The sequence below is a fragment of the Dipodomys merriami genome, unplaced genomic scaffold (assembly GCF_024711535.1).
Source record: "Dipodomys merriami isolate MVZ:Mamm:240054 unplaced genomic scaffold, mDipMer1.0.p SCAF_1, whole genome shotgun sequence".
NCBI lineage: Eukaryota > Metazoa > Chordata > Mammalia > Rodentia > Heteromyidae > Dipodomys > Dipodomys merriami.
The window spans coordinates 71,672,331-71,694,142 of record NW_027202270.1 but is presented as its reverse complement, the minus strand read 5'-3'; the positions used below and the strand labels follow the sequence as shown (position 1 = coordinate 71,694,142).

At 33.8% G+C, this 21,812-nt stretch overlaps 1 protein-coding gene across 5 annotated transcripts in view; it reads right to left on the bottom strand.

Moving 5' to 3' along the window:
* The window catches only part of Lrp1b (LDL receptor related protein 1B), a 1,866,674-nt gene that overhangs the window by 457,048 nt on the left and 1,387,814 nt on the right, over positions 1-21,812 (bottom strand). For all 5 annotated transcript variants that reach the window (XM_070023764.1, XM_070023773.1, XM_070023793.1 and 2 more), the window contains exons 36-37: positions 3,372-3,506; positions 2,634-2,763 (exon numbers count right to left, since the gene is read on the bottom strand). In XM_070023764.1, the coding sequence (XP_069879865.1) occupies positions 2,634-2,763; positions 3,372-3,506 (265 nt within the window). The remainder of the gene's footprint in view (positions 1-2,633; positions 2,764-3,371; positions 3,507-21,812) is intronic.

Below are 21,812 nucleotides of genomic sequence, written 5' to 3'. Positions count from 1 at the left end.
CAGTGACCTCTCTATGGTTGTTTATTTTTCTTCCTTGGAGTTACAGGTCTCAGACTGAGAATGTTTGGCTTCCCCCATCTCACCCTCCCTCCCTCTTTCTGTCTGTCTGACTCTCTCCTCTTCCCACCACTCTCTCTGTCCCTCTCACTTGCTTTACATTTAATATATTTCCTTTGTCTCAAACATTTCCTCAATAACCACCACCATTCTGCATTTTGTCCCTAGTTGCTTCTTCCTGCCCTCTTTCTTGGATGATCTCATCTACTCTCATCATTTATTATACAGTCTTAAACAATAGTTATAATACAAAAATAATTATTATAATATACAATATTATAATACAATTAAAATATGGTCTGAGACGTGTCTCAAGTGGTATAGCACCTGCCTAGCAAAGGTGAGCACTACTAAGGCCCCAATTTTAAGCCTGAATACTTCCAAAATGAACAAAATCTAGAATTTTGACTTGTGGTTATAGTCTGGGAATATATTCATTTTAGAGTTTAAGGGATTTAGATAAAATGAGACCAATCAATGAAGAAGAGAGCTGAAGCAAAACTGAGTCCCAAGGAATTCCAACATTTGAAACTCAGAGACAACAAAACAAAACAAAACAAACAAACAACAAAAAACAGTAAAAGTAAGAGTAACTTGGGCTGACCAATGAATTATAGCAATCACAAAGATTGCCACCTTGCAGATCTCTTTGAATACCAATGCTTTAAGAGGTCTCTTATTAATAGAAGCAACCTATTCATACATTGCTTGTATATTCTTTGGCCTGGGATGTTAACCCAGCTTCTAATGCTAAATTATAATTTATCTAACTATGTTAAGATAATTTCTGCCATTTGACTGTTGATTAATTTAAAAACAGGCATAAAGTCACTTCAGGATAAGCAAAAATAAAGAGATTAATACTAATGTTTCCTTACTCATAGGTAAAACTTAGCTTTATTTTTATTATCCTTTACTTCCTACTTAAATGCAGACATGCTCCCTTGTATGTGTCAGTATGTTATAACACCACTGCAAAATAAAAGATAGTAAAGATAGTGGTTAAAAATAATTAAACCAGCTAAGAAATTAATTGAATCATTATTAGCAACTATCTACTTACAGACTTACTTTGTTCATGAAAAATATGAATAATATATTTTTAAACATTTAACACAGTCATAGGGAATAATGTAAGAGTTACCATAAACAAAACTTCAATGCTATTTTTTGGAGAAAAGTAATTATCAGCCAGCTTTAACTGTTCTTTAACTGCCACTGCAATAACCCTAAGAATAGGAAAGTAAACCCAAAATCACACTTGGCTCTTCTTCTTTTGATAGTATCTAGTGAAGAACAAAATACATTACCAGAGTAGTGAGATATAATTTCTAAAAACTTAGTATAAACTTAGTATAAAAACTAAGTATAAAAGCTTGGCAATGGAGCAGAATGAAAAAAGAAACAAATATTTGAAATACTAATAATAGTACTTCAGAGATTGGTTGAAAAAAAAAAACAAAAACTAAGAGAATAATAGGTGTTAGAGGACTTGATTAAGAAGGAACAAAATAGCAATTATAGATTTTATATAAAAGATGACAGAAATTCCTTGAAACATTTGACATGAGCAGATTCATATTTGAATTTAATTTTTACTCTAGCCTTTGGTGAGGTTGGAAGCCCTAGTGGGAAGTGAACACAAATGCATATGGTAATACCAGACTTACCAAGGATGTAGACAGTGAAAATCCACAGTGGAAGAATGGTCATAGAACTATTTAGACAAAAAAAAAACACCACAAAACCAAACAAATAACAACAAAAACACCAGAACTTAGTGACAGTGGTAGGTTGAGTTCTTTCCAAATACATATACATGTGTGTATAGTTTGGAGTCCAATGAGACTTCTAAATGAAAATGAAAATTACATTGGTAGATGTACTTATCTAGAACACAAAAATGAAAAAAAAAGTGAGGAAAAATAAAAATGCTCTAATGATAAGCATGTTAGTTTGTTAACCAAATATACACAAATTGTCACTGGACTTTTGGAAATCCTGAGTAATAAGTTTGATGTTAAATGGCTGTTCACTAATTATCTGAAGAGCTCCAGGGCAAATCTTGGACAATGTGGAAAACTATCAATGCTCTTATTTGGATTTATATACACTCAGAAATTCATAATAACTCTGGCTTTTTTGCAATTTCCACTAAAATACACAGGAGCTAAATGAAAATGAACTTCTTTCTTGTGTTTTTTTTTGTTGTTGTTTTATTTTGTTTTGTTTTTTATGCTAAGCCCGGAGCTTGAATTCAGAGCTTGTGCACCGTTCCTGAGCTTCTGTTGCTCAAGGCTAGTTCTCTCCTGCTTTGAGCTGCAGATCCACTTCCAGCATTTTGTAGGGATTTCAGGAACTTCCACAACTGGCTTCAAATAGCAATCCTCAGATCTCAACATCCTGAGTAGCTAAGATTTCCAGTCCTGAGCCACTGGCACCCGGCTTTCTTTTGAGTTTTGTTTTAGATATTATAGCTAAAGAGAGATATTACTATGGTTTTCTGCACTAGTTTTATAATAAAACTTAAGCAAACACATGTAGGACTCAAATAAATTATGTGAATCCATAATTACCCTTTCTCTGGGTGCACAGCTATAGATCGTGGTTGATCCAGGCCATGGGAAATAATTACATAACGAAAAGAGCCATTGAGTCTTGCAACTTCAATTAAGTTGAAACCATGATCTGTCCAATATATGTTACCTGGAAGAATACAGAGTGTTTATAATACAGTTGTGAGGATGAACATTGCTTATTAGTTATGGATAAAATTAAACTTCTGAGTATTCACATAACTACCAATAAATAGTCTACTCCCTACATACTTTGTTCTGTATTCTCTAATCAGGAAGTTGTAAATTTTAAAAATGTTCAAGAGCTACCAAGATTAATCTCATATATTTCTAGCCAAACCCACATTATTGTGCATTCATATATTAAAAATAGGATTAAATTTCTCTTCTAAAATTAATATGCCAAAAATAAGTTGAAACGTCTGTCCTCAATTGAAGAGATCCTTTATAACTTCATATTGACAGCAGGCAAAAGAAAACTTCTAACATTTTGTTTACCTGCTTTACGGATCTCTCAGGAGAGTGAGGCAAAGTTAACACTACATCATCTACTGCCACATAAAAACACATATCGAAAGGCTCAAAAGCATTAGAAAGAGTAGCACCAAAAGAAAAAGTGACTATTTACCCCGTTGGCTAGAAATTTTAAAAACTTGTTAGAAGTCAGAGCCAGAATTTTTATAAGGCTGACTGAACCTCTAACAAAATAGATGTGAAGCGAAAAAGAGAAAAGTTTACCAGCAATCCAGTCAATTGCTATCCCTTCCACTCTTCCCAAGCCATTTGTAATGATATCTTCTTTCCAAGTCTGATCTCTTTTAGTTCGACTGATTTTATTGAAGCCCATGTCAGTCCAATAGATGGTATCATTTTCTATGGATAAGACATTGAAAGCACACACACATACTTATATAAGGTATCAAGAGGTATTTTGAAATTGTGTAGCATTAGTATTTGGGAATTACTGTTCTGGATATGTAAAAGTGTTATTATTTTTCAGGATCATTTCCTAGTATAAATAGAAACAAAGACATTAAAAGAATATGGAAGTTATATTTTAGGTATAAGTTTTTTGTATATGAGCTTAATTGGATCCACACACAAAAATCACATTCATACACAAAGTGGAAATTATATAGAAATGCACTCCATATGGTAATAGTAGTATTTTTCATGGTCATATTAAAGGGTATTTATTCTATTAGTGTTTTCTGTATTTTCAAATTTCTCTATAATAAATATGAATTTTTGTGTGTGTGGGCTGGCATGATACTCAAACTCACTTTTGAATTCCCTATGATTTTTTGTTTCATTGTATAGGCTGGCTATGAAGTCTAGCAACATTTTTATGCATGTTAATGTAATAGATATGCTTCTATGATAAATTCTTTACTCGTATATATTTACATAATGATTAGTGATTTCTTAATATTATATGACATCTTTGTTTTCAGATTTATTGTCACGTATACATGGTAATATAATCTATATGAATTGCCATTTTCAATTTTACACACTACAATCCTTGTATACAAAGTAGACTGACTCAGGTTCTTTTCCACAATTACTAGGAAAGAATGGTGATTGGTTGGCTTGACTAGATATTTTCTGCTTCCTGGTCAATTCATCTGTGGCCAGGAAGTTACTACAGACCTGCAATCACTCCCCAATTGTGTAATGACCAGAGAAGCTAATCATGTCTACCATCTCCTATGGCCAAGACTCTCACAGAGAACTAACTATAGGAAAAGCTCTGTTCATTTTGTTGATCGTGGGTCTTGAAGTCTGGGCTTGGGTACTGTTCCTGTACTCTTCAGCTCTAGGCAAGTATTCTACTGCTTGAGCCACAGTGCCACTTCTGGTTTTCTAGTGGTTTATTGGACTTTCCTGCCCAGGCTGGCTTTAAACAGTGATCCTCAGATCTCAGCCTCCTGAGTAGCTAAGATTACAGGCATGAACCTCCAAAACCTGGCTTATTCTTAGCACTTTTTGTAGTCTGAGATTATGGTTCTAAGCAGTCTGTCTCTAGCTCTCTGTCGTCTTTATATTGCCTGTCTCTAGGCAAATTATTTTTAAAAGAACATCTCTGGAGATGTTAACATTTTTTTCTTTACATTTTCCTATTCATTTTAACTCAATAAATCTTTATCGCCCGTGAATTGGAAGCCTTGATATCAAACTATGCTTTTTGTTTGTTTGTTTGAGGGCCCTTATTTAGCTTTTCCACTCAAGACTGGCCTGCTATCATTTGAGTCACACCTCCCCTTCTGTCTTCTTGCTAGTTAATTGAAAATAAGAATTTCACATTTGTCTGCCTGAGCAGAGATCCTCAGATCTCAGCCTTTAGAGAAGTTAAGATCATAGGCAAGAGCCATTGACACCCAGCTACAATATGATATTTTAGAGACACTTTTTTCTTCTATTCCTATGTCTCATTCCTCTAAATATAAAAGTAGTACCAATGGAGGCAATCAACTCAGCAATACTGCAAAGTACAGAGACAATGAAAAGACACATAAAGGCATTTCAATATTATGAAGAATATTTTTTAAAAGTTTTTGAAACTTCTTTTTTTTAATTCTTATTTATTTATTTTTATTGTGAGAATACTGTACAGAGGAATTACAATTACATGGGCAAGGTAATGAGTACATTTCTTATCAAGCATTGTTGACTCCTCTTTGTTTCCCCTTTCCATCCCTTCCCATACTCCTCCCCTCCCTCCAACCTATCCACATAACGGCTTGTACATTTCATTGTTGCAATGGGTCCACCTGTATCCCTAGTTAAACGATTTGTTTTTTCCCTTCCCCTCCACAAATTATACCAACATCAAATATAGTGAAAGCATGGTTATACCATGGGGGAGAGACATACAAAGAAACAAAGAAATCATCTTATAAATACGTTAGAAACAATTGCATGAAAGGAAAAAAAAAAAACAAAAAAAAACATTTGAATACTTATCTTGGGGTTCATTCTCCTAACATCAACTTATCTGACCTTTTCTGCTTGACTCAAACATATACTAGTTACTGCAAATAAGGGAAACCATGGGACCTATGTTTCTTTGGGCCTGGCTTACTTCACTTAATGTAATTTTTTCCAAGTCTTTCCATTTTCTAACAAATGGGGTGATGTCATTCCTTCTGATGGAGGCATAGAATTCCATTGTGTATATACACCACATTTCTGTGGAGTTACAGTTATATAAGTAAGGTCATGAGTATATTTCTTTCTTTCTTTTTCTGTTTCTTTTTTTGTCGGTCATAGAGCTTGAACTCTGGGCCTGAGCACTGTCCATGAGCTCTTCAGCTCAAGGAAGCAGTCTACCACTTGAGCCACAGTGCCACTTCCGGATTTCGGGTGGTTTATTGGAGGTAAGAGTTTCACAGACTTTCCTGTCTGGGTTGGGTTTGAACCACAATCCTCAGATATCAGCCTCTTGAGTAGCTAGGAATACAGGCCTGATCCACCAGTGACTGGCATGAGTACATTGAGTTTCACTGTTGCTTTGGTTCACACTTTGTCCCAACTTTTCTGTAATTCCTATCCCTTCCCCAAATCAGATAAACTTATATACAAGAAAAAGTTACATAAATCAAAATCAGTGACAACAGGGAATAAAACAAAGGGGGTGGAGGAGGAAGAAAAACAAAATAACTGCAAACAATATACTAACAAAAAATTCCATTTCTTAATGTTCATTTTGATACCCATAATTTTATATGGTCTTATGCACATAGCTATTGAGCTATTGTGATCCTTTGCTAAGAATATTCTAGCCATAGTATAGTTATTACAAATGAAGGAGACCAGGATCTTGTGTTCCTTTGGGTTTGGCTTACTTCATTTAGCATATTTTTTTTCCAAGTTTTTTGCATTTCCATATGAATGGAGCCATGCTGTTCTTTCTGATAGAAGCATAGGATTCCATTGTGTGTGTGTGTGTGTGTGTGTGTGTGTGTGTGTGTGTGTGTGTGTGTATGTGTGTGTGTGTATGTATGTGTATCACATTTTCCTTATGCATTCATCTACTGATGGACATCTGGGTTGGCTCGATATCTTAGCGAGGAACGTTGTTGTTCTGATAGCTTTAGTGTGGCCTTGTTTGTGATCATTTGGATAAATGCCCAGGATATAGATATAGAACTCCAAGATACAGAAACAGGAGGATTTTTTTGTTGTTGTTGTTGCTTTTATGTACTGTGTGAAGTTATTTATTTTTTTTCATTTTCCCCTTTGATTTATCTCCCATTGTCACTGCTTTTGGTTTTAGTACCCTATGTCTTGTATATATATTTATCTGATTTGGGGAAGGGAAAGGGAATAACAAAAAGGTGAGACAAAGGACAAAGGGTGAACAAATGCAACAGTGATACAAGACACTATGTTGGAAATGAACATTATAAATTGGGGAGAAGGGAGTAGTGGGGGGAAGAAAAGTAGCAGAAAATGAGGGAAGGGGTAATACTCTTCAACAAGATACTTTGTCATTAACTTACTTATGGAACTGTAACCCCTCTGTATATCACCTTGATAATAAAATAAAATAATACATAAAAAATTTTAAGAAAGAAAGAAAACTACAGTTATATCCTTACACACCACCCTTCACCAGAATCAATTCCAAATGGATCAAAGACTTCAATGTAAGACTAAATACCCTGAAAATATGACAGGCAGGGAGAGGGGAAACACTAGGGCTCTTTCACACAGTTCAGAACTTCCTAAGTAAAGATCCAGAGAAGTTTCTCTTTAAGTCTTTAGCCCACTTATTAACAGAGGATTTGTTGTTGGGGGATTTAATTTTTTGAGTTCCAGGTATATTTTAGATATGAGACCCTTGTACATTGTAGGTCTAGTGAAGATCTTCTCCCAATCTGTGGGCTTTCTATTGATCTTGCTTGCTATGTCCTTTGCCATGCAGAAGCTCTGCAGTTTCGTGCAATCCCTTTTGTCCAACCTTTCTTTGATTTGTTGCGTTTCTGGGTCTTTATTAAGAACATTTTGGCCTATGCCATGGAGCCCTAGAGTTTCTCCTATTCCTTCCCATAATGGGTCTGCTTTTAGTTCAATGTCTTTCATCCATTTAGAGTTGATTCTGGTGCAGGGTTATATGTAAGGATCTAGCTTTAACCCGTTTTCCAGCATCATTTACAAGAGAGGCTATCTTTCTTCCATTCTATTTTTTTTAGCTTCCTTATCAAAGATTAGTTGTCTATAAGGCTGTGTTCATTTCTAGGTCTTCAGTTCTATTCCATTGGTCCTCAGGTCTGTTCTTGTGCTAGTACCAAGCTGTTTTGATTACTACGACTTTGTAGTAGAGTTCATATGGCCATATAAGATGATACAAAGTGAAATGACCCCCCAAGATAGGGACACAGTGGTTTTATCTTTATTACTGTTGTTTTTAATGCATTAATAATGTACCATGGGATTTTTTGTTTCTTTTGTTTGTTCTTCCTCCATAGTATAACACCTGTTTTCACTGTGTTTGATTCTGGTGCTCTGCATCTTGAATATATATATTTCTAATTTGAGGAGAGACAAGAAATGGTGGGCAGGGAGGATTGGGGGGGCAGGGGGCAGATGGGAAGGGAGGGGAAGGGGGAAACAAAGGAGGAGGCTACAATGCTTGATAAGAAATGTACTCATTATCTTGCCCATGTAATTGTAACCCCTCTGTACAGTATTTTCACACACACACACACACACACACACACACACACACACACACACAAAACACAGAAATAAGGATACAGGTTGACCCATTGTAACCATGAAATGCACAAGATACTATGTTGAAAATGAACTTTACAAATTATGGGGAGGGGAAGGGAGGAATTGTGGAGGTGGAGAGGGAAGGGATGGTAGGGGAAAAACAAAGGAAGAGGTAACAATGCTAGATATGAAATGTACTCATTACCCTACTCATGTAACTATAACCCCTCTGTACAATATTTTTAAATAAAAATATATACAAAAAATCTAGAAACAACAAATGGAAGGAAGGCTACATAAAGGGATTTCATTAAATGGCTTTGTATCTACATAACAAAGAACATAGCTAGCAAGATAAATAGTAAGCCTACAGACTGGGAACGATCTTCATTAGCTATCAGACAAGGTTTTCATATCTAAAATATACTTAGAGCTCAAAAAATTAAATCCCCTCAAAACAAATCTTCAAAGAAATGTCAAGAGTATCTTAAGCTAAGTGCTCCTGGATCATATCTGTAATCATATCTGAGCATCACAGTTTGAAGCCAGCCTGAGCAAGAAATCCATGAGATTCTTATCTCCAGTTAACCACCAGCAAACCAGGCAGTAGAGTTTTGGCTGAAAGTGGTAGAGTGCTAGCCTTGAGCCAAAGAACTCAGGGATAGCTCTCAGACTCTGAGTTCAAGCCTCACAAAGGACCAAAAAAGAAAGAAGAGATTATCTTAAGTATAAGTATTAGCCCAGAAGCCTCCTCTTTCATAGCTTGGCATGCTCTTTGCCTAGGCAACACTAGGTTCGTGTAGTAAAAACAGTAAATGATTAACCCCAACAGCCTTTCCTTGAGAGAGCTCTCCTTTAAACTTCATAGGTCATATGGGTCACCTGAGAGGGCACTTCCTTGGGGTAGCTATGACCATATAAGGCAGCAAGATTCCCCAAATCTTGGAGGTTATAAAGATCACCTGAAACAATAGCTGGCACTTCTTCTCACTCCTCTCTTGTGAGAATCGTCTTGCTGGTCCCTTACAGGCAAGAAACCTTTTCTTTGTTCTTTGTGCCTGGATGTCTGCATGGTTTTCTGGCAAAGTCTAAAATACTCTAACAGTAAGATCATTCAAAAATTCATGTAAATTGACAATGCCTTATTATTCAATTATTCCTTTTTAAAGTACTAAAAGAACAGACTGTAACTCCTGTATTATTTTTCAAATTCTCATTTTACAAATAGGCTTCAGAATACTTGAAAAATTGTCCTTTGTTATAACTGAGCATTTAAATAACAATCCTTTTAAAATATTTGAATGAAAACTTTGTCTACAGTCTATAAATAAAATATTGTAAGTGTATGTGTATGCATAAACAGTGGCAATTATAGACCAATGGTTTATAAATACAGCTATAAGAAAGGCACTGGGGACCAATCATTAAACAATAAATTTGCTACCAACTAAGAAAGTTTTTGTGTTGTGATCTCCATAGCCATTTAAAAAACAAATCCTTTAAGAGAAATAAAATTTTCTTCTGACACATTGACAGACTATGGATATAAAGAAAGTGTAATTAGTATAATGAAGTCATTTATCAGTAAATTTAAGAGATCTATTTTCAATGAAATATGTTCTGAATAATTCAACATGTTTGGGAAAATACTAAATCATGTGTTCTCAACAACAATTAAATGGGTTAACATAATGCCATGAAGTAGAAAAGACCTATCATATATGTATCTTGAAAGCAAAAATCTGATTTTATAACTAATTCACATGTTTTTCACCATGTATGTGGGGATTCATCAGCTGAAGGAAGCAATATCTTACATAAATATTAAGTAACTTTTCCAAACATTAAACTCTATATTCAACTGCCTACCTTGATTCTCTACTCTTGATAAAGCCATCTTAAGATTCAAAGGACAAACTGAATTGCTACTAGGAATGTGTTCTTTTTGAAATCTGCATGGTATATCTCCTTCCAAAGGTAGTCTTTCAAATGCCATTTCCAGCATAGAGCTCTTAATTGGACTTCTCTTCATTATTTTAGTGATTACATTGATTCTTCCTGCTGCTTATCTGGATTTCTCATACAGAAATACCATCAGGTTTGCATTGTTTTTTTTATTATATCATAATTTCTATAAACATGTCTGTGTAGTTGTTGTGTAGATCAACCACTGCTAAATGCATTTCTACAGGTTGAAATGTGGAGTCCTTTGATAGATATTGTCAATAACTTAGGACTATTTGAATGTGTTAATTATTTATCTCAAAGAATTCTTCCAATTAAGAATGTTGAATTCAGATTTTCTTTGGCTATTGTTTTCTATCATACTCTTCTTATGCGCCTGATTCAACCATGAAGACTTGTTAGCACAGTGAAAAAATACTTCTGATGATTATTTTAACCCTGGAACTGATTCAACAAGTTTATCTACTTTGGCTGACAGCGTTTGCTTGCCAAACAGGAAAACAGCTATCTTCAAATAAACAATGAATTAAAATATATTGCTAATAAACAATAGCCTCTTCCCTAATAGCCAGAATTCTCAACATCACCATCCTCATCCTCATCATCCTCATCCTCATCGTCCTCATCTTCATCATCATCATCAGTTTGATATTTGGGAGACATACATTAAGCATTCTGCTTAATGATATTGTACAAAATTTGTAGAGATCAAGAATCATTAGTACACAGTTGTGGTATCAATTTTTAGAGCTTTCATGTGTCATTTTATAAAACATAAATTATATATAAAATACAATAAATTGTTAAAGAGATCTCTGTAAAAAGAACACTAAATTTAAATATTTTGTTTACCCTAATAAATATTTCAATTATTTTATTCCAATCTTATTATTTCATATTTTTAAAATAGAGACAATTGTGCTCAGATCCATTAGTGTATATTATCTCATGAGAAATTTTATAAAATATACTTAGGTTTGTTATTAGTAAACTTCAGGCTTGTTTTCTATAGGGTACTTTTTAATCTACGCATATCATGCAAGTGTCAAGTAATGTATTTATTATGTTATAGAGGAAACTTAGAGTTTGGTTATTGTTGGAGATTCAATCTCTGTTACATATTTTTTTGTTGTTACATATTTTTAAAGCTATGATTATATAAAATAAAGACAAGCCTATAGCACTGATGCATCCTCAGAACCCACACTATAATTTGTATTGCTGAGATGAGAAAAAAGTCACATCTGTCACCCTGTAGCCCTCCACCTGGCAACATTTTTTCTTGGACTTTATTTTCTACCACCTTCAGATGGCCTTGCTGCAAATACTTTTCCCCATTCACTGCCAGATATTTAAGCATTCTTCATAATTTTATTGTCACTCATTAGCAGTGACCTTAAAAGATAGGCCCTAGAAATATAATTGTCATCACATTTACAAAGGCTGCCTTAGGCCCTGCAATCTATTAATTCCTCTGGCTTATCTAAGATAACAGTTTCTGATCTTTTTTTTCTCATTTTAAAATGTTGACAGAAAAGACAGCAATCTCAAATGCAAACCCCCATCTTCTGTCCTTTCAGAAATCACCTTTTCTAATATAGTTTTGGAAATAGGAACCTTCTTCATGTCACTCCTATATTTTTTCAATCATTATGCTATGCAATATGGTATTCTGTTCTGTGTAGTTTAACCCTGATACTTTGAACAGTCCTTTACTTAATCTATTCTGGACTTGTCCACACACATCAACATGCTCAGTACTATTCATATAAACATGAACTACAAACTGTCAAGTAGAATTGATAGAATCATGCATCAAGAATATTTATTTTAACATAAACATCTAAAGCTAAATTTGCACAGTTGATCTTTATTCTGTGAAGTGCATTATCAACATCTATCACTGGATTTTTATTGGCAGTTTGATATGAAGTCCAAGTCTTATAACAGATCTGTGATTTCTTTCCTTGTCCTGCCCGTCTTAGGATTATCACATCTTCGCTTTTCTCTAGTAGAGTGTCCTCAATGTAGGCAACAGTTCTGTTTTTTTATATTGTAATTTCAGATATTAGTAAATAGATGTTAAATAGATGCATAAGGGATTTGAAAAGGTAGCAATAGTATTTTAAGTCTCAAACACTATACAGGTTTTGTGTTACTAGCTAGCCTCATGAAAATGAACTTTATTTAAAAAGAACCATGACATTCTGAAGGCAGTTTCAATTATGAAATGTTTCTCGGCCTTTTTTGCCTGTTATAATCACAGACTGTTGTTTTAGGTTCATTACTGAAGAAATGTTCAAGGACAGAAGAGGTTGAACAGTCTTCTATGAAAGAAAATCCAATTTGGAGCTTTCTTACCCAGTTAAAAAACAATCCTTAAACATGTTAAAATATTTTTTTAAAATATAATCAGCTAATTCTATTATACTATAAACTCTATACCTCCTAAAAATCACTGTTCTTCAATTTATTCTGGGACCAAGACAAATATAAGGAAGCTCCCTGGGAGATTACTTTGTTTTGATACTTTTCTATTAACCCTATGCTGTCCTATGTGTAACATGTGCCCTTTTTGAAATATGTATGTGCCTTGTTCTCTATATATACATTCTTTGAAGAAAAAATGTTCTTTAAAACTACATATTGTGATCTTTGAAGTTGAATTTATTTCTCTTTTTGCATTAGGAATTAAAAATAAAAATTATAAATATACTAAAATGTCTAGCAAATACATAGACTTATTAAATGGTGTTATTATTGCCAGTTTCATCTTGTTTTTATTCCTTCCTTAATTTTATCTTAGTACTAAATTTTAACATCTTAATTTTTTATTTTATTACACTTGTGTCATTTTGGAAAGCCGTTTAAATATGGCTTAAGACAAGATTATCTATATACTTATTAAACATATCAAATAACATGAAATAGATAATAGAAAGAAGGAAACGGTTAGAATTGAAAAGAAAATCTAGCCGGGCACTCATGGCTCATGCATATAACCCTAGCTATTCAGGAGGCTGAGATCTGAGGATGGTGGTTTGTAGACATCCTGAGCAAAAAGTCCCTGTGAGACACTTATCTCCAATTAATCATTCAAAAACTGAAAGTGGTGCTTTGGTTCACACATAAACTCAGGGACATCAGCTAGGCTCTGAGTTCAAACCCCACGACCTGAAAACAAAAATAAAATAAGGAATGAAAAAGAAAGAAAATCTAAGAATGAAAATAGTATGATGACTTTATTTTTGTATTCCTTATTTGTTAAAAATGATGTATGTATTTTAATGTACTAAATTTTGATGTTCATATTTTAATAAAATATATCTTGAATGAGCACATAAAGGAAAAATGTGTTAAGTATACATTTGATTTATCTAGTACATAATTAAAATAAAAAAATAAATTAGTACAACTGACATAGCCATCACATTGAATTTATTTATAGTGTGTAATACAGGACAGACTATAGATCATGAAGAAGACTTAACAGAGGAAGAGAAGTCTGTTGATAACTAAATGCATTGTAGTAATTGGATTAGAAAACATGCACAAAATAACTCACTAAAACTTACTTCCATAAAGAATCACTTTACTAAAGGTAGTAAATTTTCAAATAGAAAGAAAAACAACACAATCATTCTGAGCATAACATTAAACATTAAATTGTGATGACAACCAGCTCATCATCCATCCAATGTCTAGATTCAGATATGAATTAAGTTGTCCTTGATAGTCTTTCTAAATTTTAAATCATTTCTTCAAACATTCTTTAAGTTAATAAAGACCCAAGTTTTCAATATTCCTTATTACAAGAGACTCAGTAATATGGTGCTAAAGGATTGCAATTGTTTCTTTCATCTTGAGAAAGGCAAATCAATACACACACTAATGGGCAATTATCTTACAGCAACAAATCACTAAGAACTCCATCTTTGTGAGTAAATAAAATAAAATCTGCAGACTTCAAAGGTTTTTGCTATCTTAATCTCCTTAAGGTACAATGTTATGGGAGCTTAGATAATGTACATTCTCTTTTAGATATTCTTTTATCAAATAAAGAATAAAACCCTATCTGGCTTTTCTGTCCTGAAAGGATTTGCATTAAATGTCCTTATTATAAGAAAAATCCACTTTCAGGTTTTAAACCACTTCCTCCTATGGTAGCCAATAGAATCTTCTACACTTTTCTAAAGCACTAATTTTCTTTTAATTGAAATGGGAACTTGGAAAAAATATAATAAAATTATTATAATAAACTTTTATGAATAAAGTTAATTTTTATTCATTCAGCTCTTACATGGCTAATTCTGTGACATTTAGGTCATACAGGAAAGCTGAAATGCATTGTTATTTTCTCATCTTCTTTAGATTAGAAGAGGACTAAAAGTGGATCCACAGAAATATTGTTTTAATGTAATAAATTTTAGTATTTATTATTAACAAATTTAATATTTTTACATAATTGCAGCAATGTATACCATAGACATATGCTTAGAGGATACTTATACACAAATTTCTTCAGGAAATTATCAGCTCTTTCCTGAAAACCTATATTTGGAGTTTTGAGACAAGGAAAATTACAAATCATCTCCAAAAGCTTACTTTCATTGTGATCTTAAATTAAGATCTCAGATACAAAATGCATAAGAAAATGATAGCTTTCTCAGAAAACATGCATGCATAATTTTAGATCAACAGTCATTATTAAATCATGATACATAAAACCCTTAATTAAGAGCTTTACTGATTAGAAGAGTATATCACAATGATTGAAGGTTCAGACATTGAGTTCTGGTGTTTAGAGTTAATAATCAGCAACATAGTAGCTCCAAAACATTTGCAAACTACACAGTCTTTCTGAAGTTCCCCAACAGATGAACTGTGAAAAATGAATTAGTGTAAGTATTATCTTGCTTAGAGCACTTAATGCCTAGCATGAGTAATAAATAAACAATTATTAAACATAAAAATACATGGTGTACAAATAAATTAGGGCATGGTGGCACCTGCCTATAATTTGAGCTAATGTAGAGTCAGAAATCTATATCTGGGTCATGGTCAGCCATGACAAAAATTCAACCAACATATATAACTTTAGTGAATGTCTATTATCAAAGCTACATGGGAGACTGCCCACAGTTTGGGGCTGGCTTAGCCTATGACAAGAAAAAAAAAAAATTCAAATTCGTACTCAGCGGAAGACTGTGAGCATAATAATGGATGTTCATTTTCCTAGCTATGATAGGAGAAATACAATAGAATGATTCTTGCCTAAGTAACCCCCTCTAGACAAAAATGTGATCCTATCTCAAATTATCTAGTGCCACAAAGAGCTGGATGCTTGGCTCAGAACGAGTGCCTGACTTGAATTTAACTTCACTCCAGAAACAAAAGTATAAATAACAAAAATCAAGGCTATTTTTACAGGTGATATTATTATACCAGTTAAAATTTCAATGTATCTTTATAAATTAAATATTAAGGGGAAATATGGTTTTGGTATTTCCTTCCAAAAAGAAACATTTAAATTTAATCTCCCCATAGGATACGAGTGCACAATAATTTCCTAAAATAAATCAAAATAAAGGCTTGCTATCCCTGTCTTGTCAACTATAATTTGACATGAATTTAGAGGCAGAGCAGCATCTAATATTTTTACCAAAGTGAATTTTCTGCTGTTAAAAACTTCTACCTTCACAAAAAATCTACTCTGAATATTATTTGCAATTTTTCATGTTTATCAGTATAGGTCAAAAAATTCACTCAGTTTTAAGATAAGAAATAGTTTTTGTTATACTATCAAAAATTAATAAAATATATCTGTATACACATAGATATATATCTGAACACACATATATTTAACAGATGAATCAGATAATCTAAATCAGAATTCTAATAGTATTTTCTCATTTGTTTTTAGTATTATTGAAGCAAACATAGTAAACGTAATAATAAAAGTAGTATTATAAGCCTGCTTGTTTGGAGCCCTCATTAAAAACAACAACAACAATGTAGTTTGTATTAGTAAGCATTTTTGTGCTAAAAGCTTAAAGATTCATCAAGCATTAATCCTTTCTGTCAAGGATTGAATGAACTATGGAGGATTAAAAATTGCCTAAGTAACCTTCTTCCAGATCCTCAGAGTATGAACAAACCCGTTGTACGTTGTTTTCTACCTACATGTTAACTTGAAGAAGATCTATAATCTCTTCCCAGTTAAATTAGAGTTCAGTTCAAGATCATAAACAGTGTGCATATAAAAGCTTGAAGGATATTAGACAAAGGATGACTACATTTTTGCCATGAAAAATTTCCAATTCAACAAGTTAGAAGGTGAACCTCTCAGAACTGTATTAAACCTGCCCACTATCTGACTTTCCTCAGCTGATACGACAAACTCCATCTATCATGTGAACTACATAACTGAAAATGTCATTGATTCTACTTCATTATTCACCTCACCATCACACCAACAGACCTGAATACTTCAATTTTTTCATTAATTTAAAATTTTTACCAAAGCAACTTATCATCTCTGATCGGAAAAGATTTCCACAGCCTTCTTTCCAGGAATTCTTTTTCCAAGCCATTTTCACAACTATCAGGAAAATATAACTTGGTTTCTAAGAAAAGTCATTTTTCTTAATATTCTTCATGTCTTAATACCTTCATGTATCACTGAATGCATAGTATATCATTCAAAGCAATTATGATCCAAAGCAGAAAACTTTTGTATATAGACATTTTATTTTATTTCTCCTTTATTTTTTTTAATGTTTGAAAATTTCCGTGCTCAAAAGTTAAGGGTTGCACTAGAGTTAATATAGTTCCATTCTTAAGAAGATTCCATAGTTTTGATGACAATCAAATATTCTTGAAAATCTCCAATAAATGTTTGACAGTATTTACTTCATTGACACTTAGTATCCTACCTATACCTGAAACAAGACATTTAAAAAGGTCTTCTAACAACTTCACCAAATATTTTATTTGAACTATACTGAAACTGTAAGGTTTCTGTTTTAGTGGAAAAAGAAACAAGTGGTAACAAAAACTTGAAAGAAAGTACTAGTACTGGAGAGGCTTTGGAGGGAATATATCAGAATTAATCACGTGCTTAGTCTCAATATAATGAAGAACAGAGTTACTAAAAGTACAAGGAGCAAGAGTGCTTCAATCAGACAGAGGAGAACCCTGCTCATGTTGATAAGGGGTTAACAATTAACTAGCCAAGAAAATTAACTAGGATGAAATAATAATAAAATATTCCCATCTCATTTGGCATTATCAGTAAAAATGTAGAGAAATATAAAATCATATAGCATAGCTCAAAGACATTAAAAACAAGATTTCACTAAGAAACTCAGTGAAAACACAAATGAAATCTTTTAGACAGTTTGAGATAGACATCTTAACAGGGGGAGATCAAGGACAAAGTTTTGTTCTGAAGCAACCACTTGAAATGTTTTCAGTTATCAAAGAAGAAACATAGCAGTTCTGCGTGTGTGTCTTTCTATGTGTGTGTCCTTTCCACCTGTTCTATTACCTTGAGGTTTAAGTCTTAGATCTTAAAAGAAAAACCAGTATAACATGTGGAGGAGATGGGGACAAACAAGTCGTTTAAGGATTCAGGTGGACCTGTTGCAACAATGAGAAGTACAAAATGTCATGTCAAAACCAACTTTACAATGTCGGTGTGGGGGGGGAGGGGGGTATAATTGGATGGGGGGAGGGGGGAGGCTGGGAAGGGAGGTGAAGGGTAAACAAAGGAGGAGGCTGCAATGCTTGGTAAGAAATGTATGCATTATCCTGCCCATGTAATTGTAGCCCCTCTGTACAGTATGTTCTCAAATAAAATAATATAAACTTAAAAAAAAAAAAGAAAAACAGTGACAGACAAGTAGATACTTGGAGGTAAGTCTACCAAAGGAAGCCCTAGTGCTTCAGGAAATATAGTGAGTGATTGGTGAATGAACAACTTCCGTAGATACACAAGGAGTCAATGATTGCTATGAATAACACTGTACTTAATATGACACATAAAGGACACATAAAGTAGATGCCTTAGTAGTCCCTGTTGCTTGTTTATGCAAGGATATCAGATGTCTGGTTTGTTCTAAAGCCAATGACTAGATAACAAAAGTAACTAATCAGAACTATCTTCATATAATTCTCTATATAAGAAAAGTCTTGTGGATAGAGAAAGTGTGTGAACACAAGTCATTATATTACTCAGTAGACACTACATGGAACATGAACTATGTAACTTGTGGGCAGGGACAGTATGGAGAAACTGAGGGAAAGCAAAGGAAGGGGTGATATTTTCCCAAAAGAAAGGCACTTATTACATGGTGTATGAAAAGCAATCCCCCTGTACAATACTGTACTAATAACAATAAAATTATATTTTAAAAACTCCAGTGTGATCCATAAAAGCCAAAAACTAACAAAAAGAAAAAAAAGGAAGAAAAAGGAAGAGAAATGAAAGAGGGGAGGAAAGGAAAGAAAGAAGGGAGAGAAGAAGGTAAGGAAGGAAGGAAGGAGGGAGAGAGAGAGAAGGTGGGAGGAAAGGAGAAAATGGAGAGGAAAGAAAAAAAGAAAGAAAGAAAGAAAGAAAGAAAGAAAGAAAGAAAGAAAGAAAGAAAGAAAGAAAGAAAGAAAGAAAGAAAGAAAGAAAGAGAAGGAGGGAGGGAGGGAGGGAGGAAGAAAGGAAGGAAGGAAGGAAGGAAGGAAGGAAGGAAGGAAGGAAGGAAGGAAAAAGGGACTTTCATCAATGGAAGATGGATAAACAGATTGACATAACCATGCAATGACAACCTGCAACAATTAAAAAGAGGAAATTGCTGACACGTACAACAATATGATGAATGTAAAAAAAGGTCAAAAATGAAAGCAACAGACTCTAAAAGATTTATATTGATTCCACTTGCATAAAGTTTTAGAAATGAGATAAAAATTAGGTCAGGGACTGCTTGTAAGAATGGCTATTAACTTGATCAGAGTAACAGATTGCTGTCATAGTAGAAATATTCCATGTCTCCTTATTCATTCATGGAAAATTGATGAAAGTCAGAGTTCTTATTTGAGCATTCTTCTAAAACTACATTACTTTCAACACAAAAGAAACAAAATATAAAATAAAGAAAAAGTCCTTTAAAATTCCTCATAGCATTTTAAGTGATATATTAAGTGTTATTATATTCTGCAATACAGAATTGACAATGTGCCAGTTGGAATCCTAGATCTGTTTGTCTAATGTCAAGAAATTATACTACAGATGAAAACTTTTAGAATGATAAACCACAGTGTGTGGTGTAAGTGTTCCATGATGATCCAAAGGGCCCAATAAGCTGAAAACATGCCCTTACAGGAACATTTTCATCATTCTACAAATGTAAGTCAGACTTGAGTTGTACTCTCTAATAAAATAAAATTTAAAGAATCACTAAAGACTATTAAGTGTAGTTATCCACACATAACTATAGATAATAGTCTAAATAAAACATTTTGGGAACTGTAATAACAGAAAAAATGGAAACAGAATTCCATCCATGGCTTGGAGAGGCTCTGAGAAGGTGGCACCGGAACACCCTGTTAATTGCAACATGAAGAAAATGATCAGAAAGAGCCAGATAACAGATTTAAAAGATTAATATTTGTATAAAATTCTTTGCCATTTGTTATAATATTAGGGTTTTAGTATTAAACCTTTCGGGCTCAATCAGTGATGATTATGATCATGATGACGAGAAAGATGCTATCACAAAAGACTAATCCCCTGTCCTACTGTGTTCAGGATTTGCCTTGAAAATCCAATATTCTAGAAAAATCTCCTTAGTACTCAATAGAACTCTAATTGACAGTGTTGTAGTCGCTGTGTTATCATTAGTGCACTATCCCATTTTGTCCAAGCCTGTTCTCAGCTATGATCATTGGAAACAGGAAGGTGCTAAATACAGTTGTGGAGCTTGAACTCTGCATTTGGGCACTGTCCTTGAGATTTTCAGCTCAAGGCTAGTGCTCTACCACTTTAGCCACAGCTCCACTTCTGGTTTTCTGGTCGTTTATTGGATATAAGAGTGTCATGGACTTTCCTGCCTAGGCTGGCTTTGGACCATGATCCTCAGACTTCAGCTTCCTGAGTAGCTAGGATTACAGGCCTGAGGCACTGGCACCTGTAATAATACGAAGTACTTTTGACAGGTGATTTTGAATGTCCATCATAGTCTAAGATATCTCCTGCCTAACTGACCTTTATCTCTGTGCCTTTCACCTAATCCTGTCTTTGGTCTGCTTTATTTGGTTCTAGATGATTCAAAATGTTTTCATGAGTGTATGAAGAAAATGAACATTAAATGGGATCTATTTTGGTTTTCCAACCTTTAACAGTCCTGAGGGGAATATGGAAAATGACAGTCTCAAGCACATTATGTTCAGTCAACAAAAATTTCCTAAGAAGCCAAGTGCTGAAAGGGTAACTTTCTTCCAGGTTCAGTGACTTGCACATTCAAAAATATGGAGTAAATAATACCTACAAACACAACAAAATTGGTTACTGCTGTATTTTGATGATACCCACCAAAGAGATAATGAAAACATGACAGTTTATTAATAAGCAGTTAAGAATAATTGTGAAAGTCAGATTTAGTAATTCAAAAGAATGAGCTTTTCTCCTACGGTAGAAGAATGGGCACAACTGATCAATAAAAATAAGTTCTAGCCATTAAGCTCTGGAGATAAAGAAATGTTTAACTGTTCAGAAAGACAAGCTTGCTAGAAACACTCTGATATCTGGTTGGGAAGACTTGGGGATTTGACATTTGAGTGGAAGATAGTTGGAATCTATCTGTGTCTCATATGATATACCTCATGTTAAAACAAAAACAAAACAAAGCAAAACCTTGAACAATCAGTTGCGGAAGTAGCCGATTTCTCCTAAGTGAAATATCTAGCATTTTCTTTGTACCAAAAAATACTGCAAAAATATTTTACCTTCAAGGCAATATGTGCCTCCTGAGGAACTATATCTACTTCCTGTCCTGAGTTACTTAGCTAAATAAATGTTTCTAAATTGCAGTATAATGCATCTGGAGATTTATTGAACCTCAAAAGAAGGAAAGATGACATGGCAAAATAGCCATGACATGTAACTGCAGAACAACTGCAGTGCTAACAGAACCCTGGGGGATAACTTTCAAATTGAATTCCGATTGTGTTTTATCAAAGGGGTTTAGAATGTAAGACTAAACAAGCAAGGATTTTTTTGACTTAGAGACACTTTCCCAGGATAGAGAAATCAGCATTCTGGCAAGGACTCCAGGGCATGGGATTAAAGTCCTACTAGGTTAGCTTTTATAGATTGGAAGAAAGTATGCCTTTCAATGTGTACACATATCTTATATTCTGTAATGGATTTTAGAAGAAGGGCTAAAGACAATGCGGGAAGGAAATGGACATATTATTTAAGGAGAAAAAGCCAGTCATGGA